This window comes from Mus pahari, chromosome 14, assembly GCF_900095145.1.
Source record: "Mus pahari chromosome 14, PAHARI_EIJ_v1.1, whole genome shotgun sequence".
NCBI lineage: Eukaryota > Metazoa > Chordata > Mammalia > Rodentia > Muridae > Mus > Mus pahari.
The window spans coordinates 53,025,015-53,048,178 of NC_034603.1; the positions used below are offsets into that span (position 1 = coordinate 53,025,015).

General features: G+C 40.8%; 1 protein-coding gene across 9 annotated transcripts in view; it reads left to right on the top strand.

Annotated features, from left to right (window-relative positions):
• Bcas3 (BCAS3 microtubule associated cell migration factor) overlaps positions 1-23,164 on the top strand; it is a 487,192-nt gene that overhangs the window by 26,585 nt on the left and 437,443 nt on the right. For all 9 annotated transcript variants that reach the window (XM_021213444.2, XM_029545996.1, XM_021213443.2 and 6 more), the window contains exon 6: positions 18,651-18,732. In XM_021213444.2, the coding sequence (XP_021069103.1) occupies positions 18,651-18,732 (82 nt within the window). The remainder of the gene's footprint in view (positions 1-18,650; positions 18,733-23,164) is intronic.

Below are 23,164 nucleotides of genomic sequence, written 5' to 3' on the forward strand. Positions count from 1 at the left end.
GGAGGCAGGAGGCAGGAGGCAGGAGGCAGGAGGCAGGAGGCAGGAGGCAGGAGGCAGGAGGCAGGAGGCAGGAGGCAGGAGGCAAGCTAGTGAGTTCCAGGCTAGCCTGTGCTGTATATAGCAAAACCCTGTTTTGAGAAGGTGTTAAACCCAAGTGGTTATAGTGGATTAAGGCTTTGGCAAGGACTTCAAAAAATTTGCATATAGCTCTAAGTTGAAACATGCATATCTAACATCTGGATTAGCCCACTGAAATTTTACTATATGGGGGCTAGAGAGATGGCTCAGAGCATAAAGGTGCTTACTGTTCTTTCAGAAAAACCCCGTTGGCTCTCAGCATCCTCATGTTTGCTCATAATTGCTTATAATTCCAGTTCCAAGGGGGTTAGAATCTTGCACACATATGGTGTATATAATATCACACAGGTACATATGTACATACATTCAAATTAAACAAATTACTATGTTTTCTGTCCCTTATATTTTATTTACTTGTTTATGTGTGTCTGTACATGTGTGTATGCATATACTACAGCGTGCCTGTGGAGGTCAGAAGATAGTTTGTAGGAGGAGGTTTGTCCTATTATGTGGGTCTCAGAGATGCAACTCAAGTCATCAGGCTTGGTGGCAAAGTACCTTCACCCGCTGAACCATTTGCCAGGCTTTCTAGCCTATATTATTAATTTTTGTCTGTAGGTGTGTCTGTGAGCCAGGTATGTGCCTGGTGCTGGTGAAAGTCAGGAGAGGGCGTCAGATCCCCTGGGACTGGGGTCACAGGTGGCTGTGAGTTGCTGTGCTGGTGATAGAAATTCTTGGAAGTCAGTTTTCTTAACCACTGAGTCATACCTCCAGCCCTAGTTTATTCTTATTTATCTTGCTCAGTGTCTTTCAAAGTAAATGCAGACATCAGCTGAGTTCATAGGATTGGGATCATGTGTATTTTCCAGTATTTAGTATTTAGCTTAAGTTTCTTAAGTAAAATTTACATATAAATATATTAATCCTGCCTCCCCACCTTTTTTTTTTTTTTTTAAGACAGTGTTTTCTTAGACTTAACAGGCTAGCTTCTAACTTATGATCCCTTTGCCTAAACCTCTCACATGTTGGGATTACAGGAATACACACTTTATCTGGCTCTCTCCACAACTCAGGTACAACTTTTCTGAGTTCTGATAGGTTCTTGTACCTAGGAATCCCAAATCTCTGTCAAGAGGAAGAGTAAGCTGGGATGATGCTCAAGTGTAGTCCAGCACTTGGGAGGCAGAGGCAGGTGATGATGCTCAAGTGTAGTCCAGCACTTGGGAGGCAGAGGCNGGTGATGATGCTCAAGTGTAGTCCAGCACTTGGGAGGCAGAGGCAGGTGATGATGCTTAACTGTAGTCCAGCACTTGGGAGGCAGAGGCAGAGGGATCCGGGGAAATTTAAGCCTATTCTGGACTACTAATAAGGAGATACTGTTTCATGGAAGAAAAAGATGGTTACCATGACGTTGCTCAAGGAAATTCCCTGTCCCCAATGTACATAGGTTCCACTCTGTCTGCCCGTCCTTACTGTACTCAAGTGCACCCCACTGTAGATTCCTTCTGCCTGGTGTGGAGCTTCTTATACCCTTAGAGATTATTTCCTCTGCGACTTTTTTTTCTCTACATGTTGTTTCTGAGAGTCTATCATGTTTCTTTTAATTCTATTAAAGTTTCTCACTGATTACTAAAAAGAAAAAATATTTGTATGTTGGACATTGACCGTAGAACCACATGCCAGGTACTCCACCAAATAGCACCCCCTTCCGCCCCCACCTTCCAGCACGGAGCCACACCCGCTGCCCACACCTCCTGCCCACCCTTACTGGTTTTCAGTTTCTGGTTGTTATAATGTATGAAGAATATATGAAGTCTTGGGGAATCCTAGACTTACGCATATGCAACCATCTCTCTTTGAAAACTGCCTGTGTGTGGGTTTACTGAGTCATGTGCTTGGAATGTGGTTAATTTAACAAACTTGGAAAGCCTTTTCCAAGGTTACTACCATTTTACATTTCTTTCTTTTCTTTTTTTTATTTTCTTCGAGACAGGGTTTCTCTGTATAGCCCTGGCTGTCCTGGAACTCACTTTGTAGACCAGGCTGGCCTCAGAAATCTGCCTGCCTCTGCCTCCCAAGTGCTGGGATTAAAGGCGTGCGCCACCACGCCCGGCTTTACATTTCTTATAACAGTGTATGAATTGTTTTACATCCTTCCCAATGTTTGACGTCATCTGTCTTCAGAATTTGAGTATTCTGATAGATTGTAACTTGAGAATTTAATTAGATTTACTGTTTCCCTGATGACTGATAATGAGCACTTTTTGGGTGTTTTTCCTCATGTGTCTTTTAGTAATATTCTGTACAAAATTTTCCCATCAAGAAATGTGTTTTTGGGGGGCTAGACATGGCTCAGTGGTTAAGAGAACTGACTCTTCTTCCAGAGCACTGGAATTCAATTCCCAACACCCACATGTGACTCACACCTGTCTGCAATCCTGTTCCAGTGCTTCTGACACCCTCACACAGACATCCATGCAGGCAAAACACCAGTGAACTTAATAAAATAAATTATTAAAAAGAAAAAAAGAAATGTGTTTTTTCTTTACTACTGACCCAAGGGTCCCCATCCACACTGGGTCTTAGAGCATATTGCAGGATTTTGAACACTGCTAATTCTAAAAGTGAGAAAGCTATGGGCAGAACAGATTTCAGTGGCAGGATAGTGAGTTTGATTTAAATGCATGGGCCACAGTCTGATGAGTGACTTGTTTGGTATCAATCCCAACAGTGCAGAAAACAGTACCTGCTCTATTTGGAGACTTGCATAGCATCTGACTTTACTTGTGGGTTTTAGAAGTGTCTGTGCTAGGTAGGGGAGGAAGCATTCCCATATTTCTGCTGTTATAAAAAGGGTGTGAAGAGATAGTGAATATTTTCTAGGCATATATTTTATATACTTTCAGTGTTTTTTTGTTTTTTGTTTTTTGTTTTTTGTTTTTTTTTTAAGATTTATTTATTGTTATATCTAAGTGCACTGTAGCTGTCTTCAGACGCACCAGAAGAGGGCGTCAGATCTCATTATGGATGTTGTGAGCCACTATGTGGTTGCTGGGATTTGAACTCAGGACCTTTGGAAGAGCAGTCAGTACTCTTAACTGCTGAGCCATCTTTCCAGCCCCCTTGTTTCTTTTTCTTATTGGGAACTTATTGGTAGACAGGACCATGTGTAGCTCAGGCTGGTTTTATTTCTGTGGATGGCCTTGAACTGAGATTGCAGGTCTGACCACAGTGCAGTGGTGGGAATGTCACTCGGGCTTTTGTGTGCTAGGCCAACATTCTACCAACTGAACTATACCCCAGTTCCCATTTGTGTTCTTGGATTTGAACCCTGGACCTGGTGGATGCCTTGCATATCATGGAGGGACATTCCTAGCCCTTGTTTTATTTTGTCTTAAGGCAGAGAACTCCCTTACGTCCATTGAAACATATTTGCAGTTAAATGTTAATTGTGGGCATGGGAATTTGTGGATCAGATGTAAGCTCCCAGCCATTGCTCCAGCACATACCTGCCTACCTGCTCCCATGCTCTCTGCTCTGATTTTCAAGGGCTCACCAATGGAACTGTAAACCCAAAATTAAATTTTTAAAAAAAATATGTTGCCATGGTTATGGTATTTTGCCACAGCAGTAGAAAAGTAACTAAGACCCTGTTATTAGTAGAGTATGATTTTGTAGTGTCAAAAGTAAAAAAAATAAGAAAAATTAAAATCATTCTAGTTGAGCCACATGGCTCAGACCTATAATCTCATCATTGAGGGGCTGAGGAAGGAGGAGTGCTGTAAGTTCAAGGCTGTCTTAGATTACAGGTGAGACTATGCCTCAATAAACTAAACAAAATGTGTCCTCCCCAATAGCTCAATGTATTGTGTAGCCTGTCAACAGTTTTCATTGTGCAAACATTTGGCTGGGGGTTTGTTGTAAGAGGATTATGAAAACCCTGAGATTTAGAAGTCAGTTTCTCCAATATTTTGGCTAGCATTGGTGCTGTGTGATATCAGTTGGCATGGTAATAATAATAGCAATAATAATACCAAAAAGAATGTGTACATGCAAGTGCATGGATGTGTGTATTTGTCTGTTGTGTTAAATGTGCACATGTGTTGTGGGTACATGTTAGTATGTTTGTGTATACATGAGTGTGCATGTGAATGAGTGAGTGTGCAAGTGCTCCTACCCATGTCTGCATTCAGAAGCTACAGCAGGGCTTTTGGTGTTTGCCAGGGTATCTCACTAACTGGAACTGTACATTCCGGTCAGCCAGCTCTCAGCCTACAATACAGTCACATATCATACCTGGCTTTTCCGGTGAGTACTGGGGATTTGAACTCAGATCTTCATGCTTGTAGAGCCAGTGCTCCTGTCCACTCTGGGCCATCTCCTTAATCTTTTGAAGAATGGCATGGCATCACTTTTGAAGAAATACAATTTGAGCGCCTTTGATCCTAGCTACTCAGGAAACCAGGACTGGAAGGTTCAGAGTTTGAGAGGTTTTTTTTTTCACCTATGTAGGGTTGGAAGTATGGTATACACAGGTAATCCCAACTTATGGTGGTGTGGCAGAGGATTGTGAGTTTAAGACCAGCCACAGTTAGATCGTCAAGCCTGTTATAATACAAACAAACCAAAACAAGAAAGCCAGCAAGAGGTTAGACAGATGGCTCTGTGGTTAAGACCCCTGCTTTTCCAGAGGACTGGGGTTCAATTCCTAGCAGCCACTTGGCAGCTCACAACTCTTTATAACTACATTTATAGGGGATCTGACATTCTCACACAGACATACATACATGCAGGTAAAACATCAATGCACATAACACAAAAATAAATAAATCATTGTAAAAATAAAACCTTCTGGGTTTGCTAGGGTAGGTTTGCCACAGTGACTTTGGAAGTTTAAGGCCAGCCTGTCAATTTTAGCAAGATCCTGTCTCAAAACAAAAGCTATAAAAGTGGGGGATGTTGCTCAGTAGTAGGGCACTGGCTGTATGCATGCAAGACCTCCATCTGAATTTCCAGTACCACAGAAACCAAAAAACTCCCAAAATATCTTTTTTTTTTTTTTTTTAAAGATTTATTTATTCATTATATGTAAGTACACTGTAGCTGTCTTCAGACACTCCAGAAGAGGGCGTCAGATCTTGTTACGGATGGTTATGAGCCACCATGTGGTTGCTGGGATTTGAACTCCAGACCTTCGGAAGAACAGTCGGGTGCTCTTACCCNCTGAGCCATCTCACCAGCCCCCCCCCCCCCAATATCTTTGTGAAACTGGATTTTTTCCTACATATTTTGTTCTCTGTTTAAATGGTTTCTTAACATATTTACAAATATCTACTATTTTAATAAAGTCAGAGATAGTATTCTTTATAGTATTTCAAAGGTGCTGGTTGTGTAGAATTTTTTTTGTTTGTTTGAGCCAGAGCTTCCCTGTAACCCATACTGCTCTCAAACTTTTGGCAGTTATCCTGCATAGCCTTCCAAGAGCTGGGTTATGGGCGTGTGCCTAGTTCTGTTGGTGTGTGCTTCAGATGTTGGACACTAGGTGTCACTGCCACACCGATCTACAGAAAGCAGGACCAGCTGTCCTGAAGCTTAATGTGAAGCTTTACATTCCAAAACCTGCAGAGCAAACACGTGAGGGCATATTTGAGGTAGAAAGCAATTAGTCCATTATTTATTAGAAGCTATATGCCAGTAGACCTTGCCACATTGAGATTGTTAGCCAGGAAACGTTTTTATAGGTTTCATTTGGGAATAATATTAAGTTGGTGATTTGAGTGCATTGGTAAGCAGAGGTTTGGAGTCCATTCAGGCTGCCTATGCTGTTGGTGAGCGCAGGGCTTATTGTGTTTGTTCTCTGTTTTCCTTACAGGAAGGAGAAGTGATGGGCAGGTCTGCACTGGGTGTCAGATAGAATAACAGGATAGACGAAGGAGCATGTTGAATCTGCCCAGATTATTGAACTGAAATTTTTCCTATATTTTTCTTTCTTTTATTTTTTTTGAGTCAGACTTTCCTCTAACCCATACTGGTCTCAAACTTTTGGCAGTCGTCCTGTGTAGCCTCCCAAGAGCTGGGGTTATAGGTCTGTGTCAATGTGTCTGACTCTATAATACATTCTTAAAATTTTTATTAGTTTCTTTTATTGACATTAAGGTAAGCATACAAAGTAATGAATGTCATTTCTGGCATCTTTAGACATGTGTCCTTGCTCTCATTCCTTCCTTCCCCTGTAGAATGATTCTTAAGGCAGTCTTTTAGACAAGCTCACCTGTGTGTTCTAATAGCATTATGCAAATTTTGTTAATTTGTAGGCTGGTTGTTACTTCATAATTGAAGTTTATCCTAAGTTTGGATCTTTCTTGAATGAGAGCCCCTTTTTTGCTTTCTAAGAATATGTATGTATAATTGATTTTTGTTTGTTTGTATGTGGATGTGTGGTGCATGTTCTTGACTGTGCATGACTGTGTGTTTCCCTGAGGAGAAAAAAGGCATGGGCTCTTTTTCTCAGTTGTTTCTCTGTCTTAATTGCCTTGAGATAGGGTCTCTTCTTGAACCGGAAGCTGCTGTTTCAGCTCTACTGTCTGGCCAGGGAGGTCTCCACAGCTGCCTATTTCTGCCTCTCACTGTTGGGAGTGATAGGCATGCAGAAGTAAATACTTCTTGAAAAAGTAGACTGGAGGAGAAGGATGGAGTTGCTGTAAGTTCCATGCTCACGGGTGACTCCTGTTTACCAACAGTATACAGCAGAGTGATGCAGTTGGAGTCTCTGAACCTGAGTTCACATGTTATTGCCACCCACAGCCAGGGCTCGTCTCAGTGCTGTATGAGGGGCTTTGATAGATGGGCCATGACATGAGTCACTGAGCATTGTTCACTCATGTCCCCACACCTTGAATTGAGGCCATCATTCTTCTCGTTACTTGATATTGTATTTGGCAAATGTCATTTGCCATACTTGGAGTGGCCATTTCAGATTGGTTTCTGTTATGTTGAATATGCATGCAAGCTTCCTCTGTCTCCTTTCATGAATTGATAGTTTATAGATGCCATGTACCATTGTAAATATTATAATACCACAAGCTATCTAAAGCTCATGTTTATAGTTTGACTTTTTCCTTGTGTATGTGTGATTGTGCATGTATGCACACAGACAAGTAAGTGGAAGGAACGCACTGGATGGCATTTAAGGATCCTTTTCTTTCTCATGCAGTTTCCTCCCCCATGGGTAAGACAATCATTGTCCTGACCACAGATTAGCTTGGCAGTTTTAAAACACAATTTAAATTTATGCAGTATGGAGTCTTCCTTGTCTTGTCTGTCGTCTTTTGCTCAGTGTATATTGTAGATTCAGCCCATTCAAGCTGTAGTACAAAGAATGAATTAGAGGCAATGAAGTTTGTGTGCTTGAGTGACTGTGAAGTGTTTATGACAGCTGCTTAGGCCAACACCCTCTGTAATGGTGTTACATTGACTTCTGAGCACCTTCCAGTCTGCCTCCTGGCACACATGTCAGGCTGTCTGAGTGCTTTTGCATTAACATCTACCCCAAGGAAGATCTTTTGACTACAGAAGTGTTAGTTGCAAATGGAAGCTACCATTAGAGCAGCTTCAAAGGCCCGACACTTAGATTGGTGTGTGCTGAAGTCACGGCTGGGGCTGTGGCTCTGGATCAGCAGTGGGTGCTTAGCCAAGGCCACATGCCGCGCTCCTTTCCTCCTCTGGAAAAGCAGGCTGGAGGAGCAAGGTCAGGGCTGCCTCAGTGCTTTCTCAGCGTGTGTGAAGATCTGGGAGTATGAAAGTCTGAGTAACTGTTCCATTCGTTATTTATGTTCTGTGGTTTTCATACTGTTCCTGAGACTCACTTCCTTCTTGCTTCAAGTTTTGTGTTTTGTTGTTAGTGTCAAGACCAAAATACAGACTGGCTTGCTGTCTCCTTCATGTGGTCAGCAAATATCTGTTCTTTAAGTTGTAAGTTCTCACAAATACACATTTTAGGTGGTTTTTGCGGTTTGTGTTTTCTTTCTTGCTGGCACAGAGTCTTCTGTGGAGACACTGACACTCTGGCATCAGCCAAATCATTTGTGGTTGGGCAGCAGAAATAAAATAGAAAATGTATTCTCCTCTTGTCCCCTATTGTAGGAGCTTGAAGGACTGCCCTGTAGGGATGCATTCTTCTACCGTGCTAAGGTTCCCAAATCTTCAGGCAGAGCTGTAACATGGAATACTGGCCACACCTGGTTAGAGCAGAAAGTCTCCCAAATAAAAGCTATTAATTAGGTTGACCTTCAAGGTGGTTTCTCACTGTGATGCCAAGGCATCGTAAATTCTTCAGCTGTGGTGATCCTCCTGCCTCAGCCTCCCTAGCTGGGTATTGCAGTTATGTGTATATGCTGGGCTGAGAATTGTAGGAGATGTCCTTGTCTTTTGAGGTTGAAAGTTTTGGGTAGTTTTTCTTCTTTTTTCCCTTAATTTTTTCTTTTTTTCTTTTTTCTTTTTTCTTTTCTTTCTTTCTTTTTTTTTTTTTTGAGACAGGGTTTCTCTTTGTAGNCCNGGCTGNCCTCGAACTCAGAAATCCGCCTGCCTCTGCCTCCCGAGTGCTGGGATTAAAGGTGTGTGCCACCATGCCCGGCCCCTTAATTTTTATAGTAAAAGTATAATCCCGTTGTCCATGGAAGGGTTGGTTGCAGGAATCCACACTCCTTCCAATACATATAAAATTTGTAGATACCTCTGTCTTCTTTATAAAACTCTGCAGGATGTTTTTTTGTTTGTTTTGAGACAGAGTTTCTTTGCAGCATTGGCTGTCCTAGAATTTATTCTGTAGAGCAGGCTGACCTTGAACTCAAATTCATCGGTGTCTGCTCTCCAGAGCTGGGATTAAAGGCATGCACCATCCCTGTCTGGCTGACTGTGACATATGCATATAACTCAGCCATATTACCCTGTGTTCTTTAGGTCACTTCTATGTTCTCATACCTAGTACAGTGTCAAGCCTATATTAACAGTTATTAGGTGTAATGTTCCAGTAATAACAAAGAAGTTATTTGTGGTCAGTACAGATGTGCCCACACCTGCTTTGAGATGGTGTTGGAATGCAGATGATGCTGTGGCCACACAGGGCTGACTGCACAGCAGCAAGGGGGCACAGGGTATTCCAAGCAGAGTCTCTGAGCTACTATTATGTGCTTTGTGATTGCTCTGGCTACATAATAGCTAATTAAAATCTTCTTGCTTCTGTCACACTGAATACCTGGTCAGTCTGCCTCAGACTCCTTAGAGCTGTCATTGTAGGTATGTGCCAGCTCATGTGTGACCATTTTGACTTCTTTACTGAGTTCTGAAGCTATGATGATGCCCGCCATTGCCTTACCCCATCATGATATAAATCCACTTCTCCTTTTTTATTTTTATTTTTTTGTTTTTTTGAGGCAGGGTTTCTCTGAAGAGCCCTGGCTGTCCTGGAACTCACTCTAGACCAGGCTGGCCTCGAACTCAGAAATCTGCTTGCCTCTGCCTCCTGAGTGCTGGGATTAAAGGCGTGTGCCACCACTGCCTGGCATCCATTTCTCCCTAATGCAAAAGATTTTTGTTGTTACTTTTCAAGGTAAATTATAATGTTACAGTTTTCCTTTTAAGCAATTTTATTCAGTTCAATTAGTGCATGATTGTTAGCAGTTTATAAATTGATAATAGCACAGTTGTCTGTTTATATGGAGTTTATGAGACTTTGTTGCTTTATGGACTTAAGTAAAATATTTTGAGGTTTATTTTTTACTTTATGTTTATGGATGTTTTGCCTGCATGTTTCTATATGCACCATGTGAATGCCTGGTGTGCCTATAGAGTTGAGAAGAGGGCATCCAGTCCTTTGGAACCAGAGTTGACTCACCATGTGGATGCAGGGAACTGAACCTGTGCACTCTGGAAGAGCCAGTGGTCTTCATCTCTGCAGCCCCAGAACTGAAGTTCTGAAATAAAATTTTCTTTGCATTCTTTCCTTTCCTCTCTAGTTTTTGCTTTTTTATGTCCTTCACCCCTTTGCTATTAGGGAAACAATTTTAGGGTTCATAATGATTTCCCATGTATTCTATATACATTTAAATTATAGTTTTCAAATAGGTTTACACAGTAATGAAACTGAAAGTAGAGTTTCTGTAAAAACTCACTCCATCTTTCTGTTAGTAACATCTCCGATGATTGTGCTGTGCCTGTCCCAGTAGATGAGCCAATGTTTACTTTGCTTTCTTAAATAATTTTTATATTTTTATTTTGTATGGCTGTTTTGCCTACATGTATGTCTATGCACCATTGAGTGCCTGGTGCTTTTAGAGGCCAGAAAAGGGTTTTGGGTCCCCTTGGACTGATGTTAACAAAATGCAGTGAGCCACCATGTAGGTGCTAGGACTTGAACTCAGGTCTTCTGGAAGAACAGCTGATGCTTTTAAACACTGAGTAAACTCTCTGGCAATGGTCTCTTGTTCTTTGAGACAAGAATGGCTGAAGCTCACTACGTAGATAGGCTGACCTGGAACTGACAGATCTTCCTGCCGTTGTCTCCCCTGAGATTAGAGGCATGTACTACCACACCTGACCTAGTATTGATGTTTTTAAAACTAGGGCTATAAAGTATAGGTGATAACAGTCCTACGGTTCCATGAATTAGGTTGGTCTTAATAATGTGTTCTTTTATATGTTTGGATACATCTATGAGATATTTACAACAAGATTTAAGAATAGTGACTTAAAGCCACAACCTGATAAACACTAAGATATATAAGTGCAGTCATTTGTCTTTTATTCCCACAAAAACCAGATCCTTGGTTACCTCTCATTTAGTATTAATTATGTACTATATGCTTTAAACGCACAATCTTATTGCTATAGATGTTATTTTGCTTATTTCAAGGCTGTTCTGATATAGCAAATTTATATATCTAATAAACATAGTGGAGTTGTTTGAGTGCTGACCTTGCTGGGTGTGACTTGGGCTATAAGAGTAAAACTCTTTAAGGAGCAGATGTTAGCTGTTTTGCTGTCCAAGACTTCCCCAGGTGGAGTTAGAGCTGTTCACTTCACTAGACCACTCTGAGACAAAAAGAGTTTTTGATTTAAAGGCAAAATGTGCTTGAGATAACCTGAGAAATTCTTTCTGTGTTCCAAGTCTCACGGCTCACATAAAAATTCAGATTTTGGATGCTGGGAAAACAGCTCAGTATTTTCCATGTAAGCATGAGGCCCCAAGCTAAATCCCAGGCACCCGTGTGAAAAACTGCCTTGAACTACTTGTAGTTCTTGTGTTTTGGAGGCAGAGAAAGGCAGATCCTGGGTCTTAGGCTATGTGGCCAGCCTAGCCACTCTCCCCCAGCCCATATGCAGTAGAGGGCAGGACCTGGGCGCCGGTTCAGGTTAAGATTACCTTGAATTCTCTAGGTATCTCAACCTGGTTTTGACACTGTGTCAGTCTTCCTACCTCACCTTCTCAGTATTGGGGTTATAATTATATGTCACCATGGTATTCTGTATCCCTGGGTGACACTGGGCTCTGCATCTTTCTTTACCTGCCTCTTCACGTGCTAGGTTTTAGTTGTGTGACACCCTTGCCTGTTTCTTATACCTGCTACAGTCTTTAGGATTTTATTGATCTTTTCTCACAACCATTTTTTGATTTCATTGATTTTTTTTCCCCCATTGATCTCCTTTTTTCAATTTTATTGATTTCATTTCTAATTGATGTTTACTCGTGCCTACTTGCTTTGATTTGGTTCTTTTCTCATTTCATAGGTAGTTTTAAGTTTCACAGTTAGAGCCTTTTTTTTCAACTCTGTGCATTTAGTGGTATGGATTTCACCCTGTGACTGCATACCACTAGCTTCAATTGGGTTTTTATTTTCATTTAGTTAAAAATGTTTTAAAGCTCAGCTTGGTGACACATGCTTATAATCCCAGCACTTGTGAGGGTCAGGAGTTCGAGGACAGTGTGGGTTACATTAGACCCTGGCTCAAATAAAAACAGAGAAATTAAACCATAAACAAAGTATTTTTTAAAAAATTTGAAACTTTCTTCTTTGAACTTTGTGTTGTTTATAATTTGGTTGCTTAATCTCACTAGTGTTTTGTTATTTTCCAGATGTCCTGCTGTTACTAATTTCTTACGTAGTTCCATTGTTGTAAGAGGGTAGTCTGTGGTTTCTGGTCCTTTAAGCTTGTTTAGGTGTATTTATCATCTATAAGGTGAATACTTCAAGTTTTACAGTTTCTTTGTCAAGCATGGTGTCACTAAACAATCCTTGTACGTCAGGGTGGCAGGAGATTGGGTCTTACTGTATTCAGAATTAAGTTAAGGGTTTGTCTTCCTCAGAGGTGCTGAGATGTGTCTCTGCATCTGACTGGCGTTCTGTGCTGTCATACCTGCCTCTGCACACGACACATTCAGGATCATACTTGAGGATCACCTGGCATCACAAACTCATAGTCAATGCTGTTAACTTATATAGTTGGTTTGGGGCTGACTGGCATATGCACAGGTTGACTTCATGCTTTTCATTCATGAGCTACATAATTCTCTTATTTCAGTTCTCTATTAGATTGGCTCACATCAATGGCTGACCAGAGTGGGAACAAAAAGAACCCTCATAGTTAGCTAGTGGAAGTATGAAGTGATGTGACAACGTTGGAAAACAGTTTTGCTAGTCTATGAAAGCTGTGTCTATGCCTACCTCTGTGTTTTAAAAACACTATTGATTCGTGTATCCTGCCTGCTTGTATGTCTGTGCATCACTTGTACAAACTTGTGCTCATAGAGGGCATTGGATCCCCTGGGACTGAGGTTACAGATAGTTGTGAGAAATCATGTTGGTGTTAGGAATCAAACTTGGGTCCTCTGTGAGAGCAGTCAGTGATTTTAACTGGAGCCTTGTCTCCTCTGTTTTTTATTGTCTTATTTTATTTTATTTTTTAAAGATTTATTTTATGTCTATGAGTACACTGTAGCTGCCCTCAGACACACCAGAAGAGGGCATCGGATCCCATTACAGACGGTTGTGAGCCACCATGTGGATGCTGGGATTTGAACTCAGGACCTCTGGAAGAGTAGTCAGTACTCTTAACTGCTGAGCCATCTCTCCAGCCCCTGCTTTTTATTTTATTTTATTTTATTTTATTTTTACATTGAGACAGGGCTTCACTATGTAGCCCTGGCTGGCCTGGAACTCAATGGTTCACCTGCTTCTGCCTCTTGAGTGCTGAGATTAATGAAATGCTTTACTATGCCTGACATATTTTTAATTTTTATTTAAGCATCTCTGCATTTGTATATACATGGTGATATACACAAAAGCCAGCAAAAGGCATCAGATATTCTATTACTAGAGCTGTGTATGAGTGCTGAGAATGGAACTCTGGTCTTCTGCAAGAGCAATAGGGGTCTTAATTCCTGAGAGGTCTCTCCAGCCCCTTGATCATCTTGAAAATGGAAGCAACTATATTGATAGGTCTCTGCAGAGGGCTACATACACATAGTCACTGGAGCCATCTGCAGTAATATCACAATTGTGTAATCTGTATACTAGTCATGACCGTAAAACAGTACAGATGAGCCAAGCGTGGTGACGCACGCCTTTAATCCCAGCACTCGGGAGGCAGAGGCAGGTGGATTTCTGAGTTCGAGGCCAACCTGGTCTCCAAAGTGAGTTCCAGGACAGCCAGGGCTACACAGAGAAACCCTGTCTTGAAAAAACAAAACAAAACAAAACAAAAAAAACCCAAACAAACAGTACAGATGACCTAGATCTTATTTAACTGTAACTAAGGAACAAATTGGGAACTTGTTACAGGTAGTTCAGAGGACAATGTGAAGATCTGGAGGCAGTTAGGAATGCAGGCATTCACTCTAATAAATGCAAATCTCATTAATACCCTCTTTATAATAACACATGTTTGGGCTGGAAAGTAGCTCTGCTGTCCAGTGACTACCCAGCAGGGACAGTGGGCTTGCTTTCCCATTTGGGATCAGTCCCCAGTGTCCTCCCTTTCCTTCAAAGGTTAAAGTAGGCTAAAAAATACTAACAACAATTCGCTTTTTGTACTCTGGTCTTCCTGTGTTGCCAAGGATGGTTTTTATCTTATATGTAAGATATTCTCCTGCTCCAGCCTCTCGATTGCTACAGGTGCGGGTACTGCTCCTGGCTTAGAACCATTTCCTACAGAGCAGGTTCAGTTGTCTTTTTACCAAAGTTTATTTGCATGTCTGTTTAGCAAGAAGTTGCAGGGCTAGAGATGTGGCTCATGGTTGAGTCCTTCCTGGTGTGTACAATGTCCTGGGTTCAATTTCTAAAAACTCAAAAAACCATTACTATCAGTTTTTGATTGTAAAGTATTGTAAAATAGCCCAAATAAAGTGGTATAGAGTGGTGTAAATTAGATGACATCATGGTGGCCTGGCAGGTAGTCCACTGGAAGAATTAGTGAATTCTTATATATTTTTTTCTTGACTTGTTTGTACAATTGTTTGGTGGAATTAGATATTGATCCTAGGGCCTCATGTTACATAAGCATTCCCACACTGAGCTATATCCTTGTACTGTTTATACTTTAACAATATTGTTTTTGGGATAGGTTCTCACTAAGTCGCCTTGGTGATTTTTGACGCCACTCTCTATAGTCCAGTAGGCAGAGCCTAAACCTGTGACCAAGAAACACAAGACCTGGGCCTTAGTCTCCTGAATAAGATCGCAGTAATGCTCACCAGCCCAGCTGCCTTTGGTTGGTTGGTTTTCTTTTTTTTGAGACAAGATTTTGTTCCATAGCCCAGGTTGCCCTTGAAACTGTAATTTCAAAGGTTTCAGCATTCAAGTGCTGGGTTATAGGTGTATACCATTATGCCCGACTTTCTCTTGTGTTACTGCAGTGGCCAGGAAGCTGGAATTCTTGGAATTCTGTTGGGTCCAAACTAGAAATGTAATAGAGGCCTGTTAGTGGTGGGATATGTAAAATCATATTTTCATCCAAACAAAGTCTTATAGCACCAGAGGAAGAAAGACTTGTAATCACATGCATTGACATGAATTAATTTATAATCATAGTAATGTGGAAGAGGTTCCTCAAGAGTATAGTATATGATCCCAGTTACACCGTGTCAAGTAATTAAAATGTGTGCCCAGTCTTGAAAATTAAGATTGTGGTTATAACTGGGGAGAGATGTGGCAAGCCTTCTGAAGTCTTATAATTTTTTGTGGTTTATTTCTTAATTTTTGTGGAGATAAAGTGTCTCTTTTTAGCCTGAGCTAGTGTGAAATTTCTTGTATAGGCAAGCTTGGCTTCCAAGATGTGGTGAAGATTCTCCTGCCTCTGCCTTTGCTAGCATTTGTTACCAGCCTAACTAATTTTTTTTGAGGTGTATGTCAGTAGCATTGATGCTTTATGGAACATTCATTAACCTGTACATGTATAACCGATGACACGTATGTTTTAAATAGAAAGCTGTCTTGTCAGTAGAGTTTGCCAAAAAAGTCTTTTGGACTCTAGTCTCTGTCTCTGCAGGGCAGAGCACTGTGTGTCCTGAGGCTCACCCAGGAGCCATTCTGTTGTCCATGACACAACCAGGATTTCAGAGCAGGCTGGCTCTCAAAGGTCTCCCAGATCATTCTGTATGTGGATTGCTGTCTTCTGTGCTGTAATTTCCTTTTCCTTAGATTGAGTTGTGAGATTCTAAACTTGTATTCCCCTACCCCCTTCCAGTTTGGTATGTAATTTGCATATTTTCACCATGCGAAAGCTATTTTCTATGGTTGGAAAAGATTTTTTTTTCCTACAGTGTGAACAAATCATTCTTTGTTCTCCTTATTGTGCCTTCAAACTGGTACGTCCGGTTTATGCCCTAAACAACAAAAGTCTGTCATCAGAAATTAAATGCCAGCAGGACAGAGGCGGAGACCAGGAGGAACTCTGGGAGGGAGCAGCCTCCTGTGTGCCCTCCTCTCCAGCCTAGAGTCCCGGGTCCACTCTCTCCTGCCCTTGCTGTTCAGTTTAGAAGTAAGCTTGCAGCTCATTTTTCAGGCCACTCGCTCCTTGTCTTTGAGATTTTTTTGCAATTTTCCAAGATCTTCTTTCTGGGAAACCCAAAAGTTGTTTTGACTGAGTTAACATTGTTTTGGTATTTATTTGAAAGCAAAGTTAACCCATGAACATGCTGGATGAAAGTATTAGAGGCAGCTGGGAGCCATCCCCTCTGTCTGTCTGTGTCTGGATCTGCCGAGTGGTGCTGTCTGCTCTCAGTGTTGTCCTCATGTAGGATTCATGGATGGTTTGGAGGGTTCTTTCCCGGGAGGCTGATGCTTGTGACTTACGGCCCGCAGTTAGAGTTATGCTCCTGATTTCAGCAGGATAGAGTCAGGCGTCTAGGATGTCCCCAACTCTCTGTACATGATGACACAGTGTCTCCGCCATTCCCCTTCCTATGCTGTACCTGAGGATTCTAGCTCAGCTCCCCAACTCAGTGTGGGCTCCAGCAGTGAATGTGGGGGTGCATTTTTTGTTACTCCTGGTTTTTGTCCTCACTTGTTGCTGTACATGTAAAGATGTGTTCAGCTTAGAATAAGGAGGTTGCTTTGTTTTGAAAATTATTTTATTGTAAAGCTTCATGTGTTTGGATTTTTTTCTATGTTTTCTGCTCTAGTTTATTAAATTCAGTGAGGACAAACATATTGTAATTATGTTGAGAGATCTTAAAACAATAGTATATTGGAGCACAGAGGTTCAGGGAAATAAGATTATATTTTTTAACGTTAGAATTTTGTTAGATAGAGCCAGAAACTAAATGTTTGCTCAGGCACATGGAAATAATAGTACAGAACAAGAGATTTTGTGTTTACATTGTAATTTGTTATGTGTGTAAATTTCACAAGTGGGATTTTTCATTACCGTTATTATTACAACTTTAAGTTTTACCTTGTTTTTAATTATTTTTTAATTATATGAAAATAGACTTAATTATTTTTATCTTTACTGTATTTTCAAAATGTAATTGCTTACTCAGCATTCTCTGCTTTGCCCTTCTTTGTTTATTCTCAAGAGGTGGAGACTCAGAACTTAACAACACATCTTTAATAGAAGTAGACAATACCATTTCTTAGCCCATTCATATATGTGTGTCTAGAAACCAAAGAAGTGGTACATTTTAAGATTTCAGAAAAATGTATGATTGCTGCATCGGGTGGAAAATTTCACCAAATAATTTCTTCCAGTTTTTTTTTTTTTTTTTAAAATAGTTTCCTTCTTATCTGTTGTTATAAGATGGAGACTGGAGAGCGCCACTGTGTTTTGCTCATGGGTTTTGTTACTGAAATGAAAGGCGTGTGGAGCCCTGGAGCCCAGGCCTGCTTTCTGACTTCTTAGAGCCTTTGGGTAGGTGGTGCTGTTGTAGCACTGTCTGGGCTGGGGCTCCTCATGGGAATATTTACAGAAAGGAAAACCCTGCAGCTCCCAGCTCTAAAGGGTACATAGGAGAGCCGCGGAAGATGTGATTTCTTTCTCTATGTAAAAGCTCCTCTGAATATAAGTTTACTTTGGAAGGCTGGCCAGCCCTTTATAATGGATAGATTCTTGGAATTCTAAACCACTTGTTGAGGAAAGCCTATTAAAGCGGCATCAGTGTCTGTCTTCTATGAGAGATTTCTTAGTCTATTAGATTTCTTGAGTCTTTAGGACCAGTTTTATAATGTGTACAGGTTTTTATGATACTGTATATTTTTTCCATCAAACATTGGGTAGTTACTGCAGTGTGTTGGAGATCCTATTAATAACACCTCCCACAGTCAGTCTAGAAAATTGTTATTTGCTAATTCTATTTTAATCTGCTCATCAGATCAACCAGCGGTTGAAAGGCATTTTTTAAAACTTGATGCACACTAACATACCCCTTTTGCCATTTGGAGAAACAGAATACTGTTGTCTTCATGTTCAGGCATTGAATCTGACCTTACCAAGGGAATGGACAATGCTACAGTGGTTGATCTTTGTTTATATTAAAAGAGATGACTTCCAAAGTTGTTTACAACTTTATTATTCTCTTATTTACAGAATATTGTAGTCGGGGAGGTCCTCGTTTTTTGTTTGTTTGTGTTGTTTTAGTAGCCAGTTTTGTAATTGCAAAAGAATGTAGCTGATAGATTTGAATGATTTACTCAGAGTAACAGTTCTGGAAAGATAATTGCCTGTAATGACCAAACTTGGATATTGCAGAACAGTCTCCTAGCTCTCTGGCCCTAACATGGAGAGTGAGCACAGGAACTGCATGGACTCCTCATGGGTTAATGGAGAGAAATTACAGACTTACAGAACCGACTTTTTTCAAGTTCATACCAAGAAAGAATTCTAATGTTTTCTTGAAAATGCTTACGATAATTTAAGATAGTGATGTATTTGATGTACATGAGGAGCCTATAATCCTAAAGTATTGTGTGTGTGTGTGTGTTTCTAGCTAATCACAACAAAATTTAGATGTTGTTTTTGCCTAATAGCGTTGCGACCCACAGTTTAATGTACTGAGATATTTTCTGCTTTCCCTTATGCAGATCAGCGGGGAAGCCCAGGAGCTCTTCTCTGTACGACATGGTCCAGTCCGAGCAGCTAGAATCTTGCCTGCTCCACAGTTGGGTGAGTGTAGTCCTTAAGAAAAAGCAAGTCACACGGTTTCTCTTTTGTTGGTTTTGGACTACAGACAGCAAGCATGATAACCCAGGTCTGCTTTGCTGCAAAGGTCCATTCTGCCTCCCTCCTCCCCCAAGACAAATCCTTAGTGCTCTCAGTTGCAGGGAAATAGGTAATCTTAACCATTTCAATATGGCTATTCACTTTCTGTTGTGGTTTTGATTTATCTCCATCCTCTTTGATCTCGATTTGGCCTGTGCCTTTGCTGCTATTTCTCCAAGCCGTCTTCTCTCTTGGCTTTGTGGGCATCCTTCTGGGCCGCCTTTGTTCTGCTGCTGGCGTCCTTCCTTCTGTGGGTATTCCCCAGGTCTCCCCTGCATGCCTCTCCCTTCTCAGTTGGACTTGCTGCCTCAGAGAGCTTGGTTCTCAGTATTGTCTCTGCTGTGGGTCAGAGCCTTTGCTGTGGCAGAAAGGTGTTGTGAGCTTGTAACTCTTGCTTTTATGGCAACTGCTTCTTTAAAATACTATATTAGTGTATAGTCATTGTAGAAAAGAATGAAACTTTTGACATCTTTGTGTATACAGTGTTCTTTGAACCTATTCCCCCTCCATGTTTCCTGCAAATACTGCTAAATATTATGTATGCTGTATTTATGTAGAAAGGTCCAAATGTATGTTCATATTTAATTTTCTTAGTCTTTCATATATGAGATCAGAGAAAGTTATTTTTTCCTTGTTTCACATGTTCATTAAAATACATTTTACATGTGTCGCAAATAATTATATTCATCACATAGGACACTTTAAAGTTTCTCTAAAATAAGGATATAAAATATCTTAATTCTATTATCATCTGAAAGATTATCCTGGAATTAAGTATCTCATTAAGACTTCATGTAGCTGTTAATTCTCTAAATTAGTGAGAGTGATGCTTACTAAAACTTAGAGCTTGATTGTGCATACGTAATTTTAGGGATAATGTAATTAGATTTTTTTTTTAATGAATTGGGAAGGACAACTGGACACTACCCTGCAGTCATGTGGTTTTCCCCTTTGTGCCCCTCAAAGCCTTCATCTGTACAGCTCCCACCCCATCTCCCTTTCCCCTCTCCCTCTGCTTGTTCCCCCAACCCCATCTCCCTTTCCCCTCTCCCTCTGCTTGTCCCCCCCCTGCACCCCCCTCTACTTGTCCTGGATTTTCTTGGGTATTTTTCTTGTGTTGCATTTATATTTTTGTGCAGTGTTTTGACACAGAAGGTTCTAACAGACTGTCCTTCTCTGTTTTGCAATACTTAGGGTTGTCCACAAGAACTGTAACAAAACAGACTGTTCTTTCTCTCATGTGTAATTAACAGAAGCAGATTTCTGACTTTTTCATTTTATTTATGAAGTTCTTTTGCTTAAGTTACTAATCAACATTTCTCAACTTTTACTTGTATTAAAGTAGCTTTAAATTGCTTTGTTAGTCAATAAATTATTTCTTCCACTAATAGACTCTTTTAGATTTAAAGTACAGTTTTACAGGATAAATGTTCTGACAAAACCTCTTTATATAATATCTTAATATATTTGGTTAAGTTTTAATATTTGTTTTTATTAAATGTAATACATGGGACAGAACTCATAAAATTTGTGTTAAAAAATAAACAGTTCTCCTGGGGTTGTCCCATCATGCTTCACTCGTACATTTTGGGGGTGGTCCTTCTGTAGCTTCCTGCAAGCACAAGTTAGGGAGAGCTCGTATCCATTGTGTGAAATGTCTTTATTCTCTCTGAATGCTTGGCTGCCCAGCAACTGCTTGGTTATCATCACATTATTTCCAAGTTTTGTAGGCATTAGTTTTGAGTTATGTGGAAGATTCTGAAGACATTTTGACATCTTTTTCTTTTTATGTATCCTGTTACTCTGTCAGGAATGTGGGCTTTGTTCCCTGTGCTCGTACACTTTGTAGTGTTAGGGGCACCTTCAGTGTACTGATGTGGAGCCTTTAGTTGTGGGAACTGCCTTCAATTGGGGTGCATGTTTTTGTCACCTAAGTTTTATTTAAGTCCTATATATGCAGTAGGGATTAAACTTGGGGTCTCAGTCATGTTAGGTAAGCACTGGCCTGCTGAGCTGTGTGCCCAGTTGTCCTGTCACGCTGTATTCTGAGGCAGAGGCTCACCGAATTGCCTGTGCTGGACTTGTAGTCCTGGCCAGGTTTGTTTGCTCTCTGTTTCTGTAATTTATATTCTTAATTTTATTTTCTAGTCTTCCAGAACTAAAGACTGACACTCAGGGCTTTGTGCTTTTTAGGCAAGTACTTTCCCATTAACTCAAATCCTTGACACCCTGAGCAATTCCTTTCTGCTGTCATGGACTTTTAAAATCCAGTCAGCTAGTCTGCATCTATTTGTTTTTTGTTACAATTTCTTTTTTCTTTTCTTTTCTTTCTTTCTTTTTTAAAGATTTATTTATTTAATGTATATGGGTACGCTGTAGCTGTACTGATCTTTGTGAGCCATCATGTGGTTGCTAGGACCGAAGGTTGCTCGCTCCAGTCAACCCCACTCACTCTGACTGGCCTAAAGATTTATTTATTATTATATCTAAGTACACTGTAGCTGTCTTCAGACACACCAGAAGAGGGGGTCAGATCTCTTGTGAGCTACCGTGTGGGATTTGAACTCAGGACCTTTGGAAGAGTAGTCAGTGCTCTTAATTGCTGAGCCATCTCTCTAGCCCATTTTTTTAAAGATTTATTTATTTATTATATGTAAGTACACTGTAGCTGTCTTCAGACACACCAGAAGAGGGGGTCAGATCTCTTGTGAGCTACCGTGTGGGATTTGAACTCAGGACCTTTGGAAGAGTAGTCAGTGCTCTTAATTGCTGAGCCATCTCTCTAGCCCATTTTTTTAAAGATTTATTTATTTTATTTTTATTTTTATTTATTTATTTATTTATTTTTGTTTTTTTCGAGACAGGGCTTTTCTGTGTAACCCTGGCTGTCCTGGAACTCACTTTGTAGACCAGGCTAGCTTCAAACTCAGAAATCCGCCTGCCTCTGCCTCCCAAGTGCTGGGATTAAATATTTATTTTATTTATATGAGTAAACACTGTAGCTGTCTCCAGAAGAGGGCATCAGATCCTATTACAGATGGTTGTGTGAGCTACCATGTGGTTGGTGGGAATTGAACTCAGGACCTCTGGAAGAGCAGTCAGTGCTCTTAACCATTGGGCCATCTCTCCAGCCCCTTTGTTACAATTTCTAACTTTGTAGCTCTGGCTGTCCTACAACTTGATATGTAGACCAGACTGTCCTCTAACTTGGAGATTTGTCTGCCTGCCTCTGCTTCCTGAATGATAGGATGAAAGGTGTGCTCAGCCATGCCCAGTTGGTTTTTGAACTTACTAGTGTGTGTGTGTGTGTGTGTGTGTGTGTGTGAATGTGTGAGTGAGTGATAATGTGTGGGTATGTCTGCTCTAATGTGTGTGTTCGGGTTAATGGAAAACCAAAGTCTGTACTTTCTGTCTCTTGTGATTGAATTCAGGATGCTGATCAGAGTTTCATTTCTGCAGCCCAGGCTGCCTCTTCTTGCTTCAGTCTTACAGGTATAGTAACTAGACCTGGTGACGTTCCTCCTTTAGAACACTCAGGTCCCACTGACCCTCCTGATCCTGCACTCTGTGAAGTGTGTGTTCTCACCGTGCTGCTGCTCTTCAGTGTGCACTTGTAGACTTGTCATATTTTTAAAAACAATGTATTGTGTGTGTATGTGAAGATGCATGTGATGTATGTGCCATAGCATAGATGTAGAGGTGGGAGTTGGTTTTCTCTTTCTACAGGGTCCAGGTCCTCGGGTTGTTTTGCTTGGTAAATAAATGCTTTGTCCGTTGAGTCATCTCGCCAGCCTGATCCATTCTGTGCTTCATTAGAGTGCTTGTTATGAAGTCCTAATGAATATTTGTTGAATATTGTTATATGGTGTGCTCTTGGAAGTTTAGGCCTAATTTTTTTGGTAAATCTGCCCTCTGGTTAAAAACAAAAAACCTGAACAAGTTGATTGTGGTTTTATCCTGTAGGAGATCAGCACTGGTGGTATAAGGGTGTAACAGCTAATGGTCAGTGCTGTGGTGCTATAGGGGTGTGATGTGTATGGTCAGCTCTATGGTGATGTAATGGTGCAGTAGGTGGGTATCTCTCTGTGCTGGTACAGTATGGTTCTCTGCTTCTTTGGACACTATCAGGGTTTCAGTATATTCTTTGAATGACTTATTGTTTATGTGTATGTGTGTTATGTCTGTGTGTAAGCATATGCATATCCATGTGTGTGTAAGTATTTACAAATGCCAGATTTCCTGGAGCTGTGAGCAGTCTGATTGATGTGGGTGCTTGGGGCTGCCCTTTGAAGGAGCAGCAAGCACTCTCAGCCAGAGCATTTCTCTTGTCTCCTGT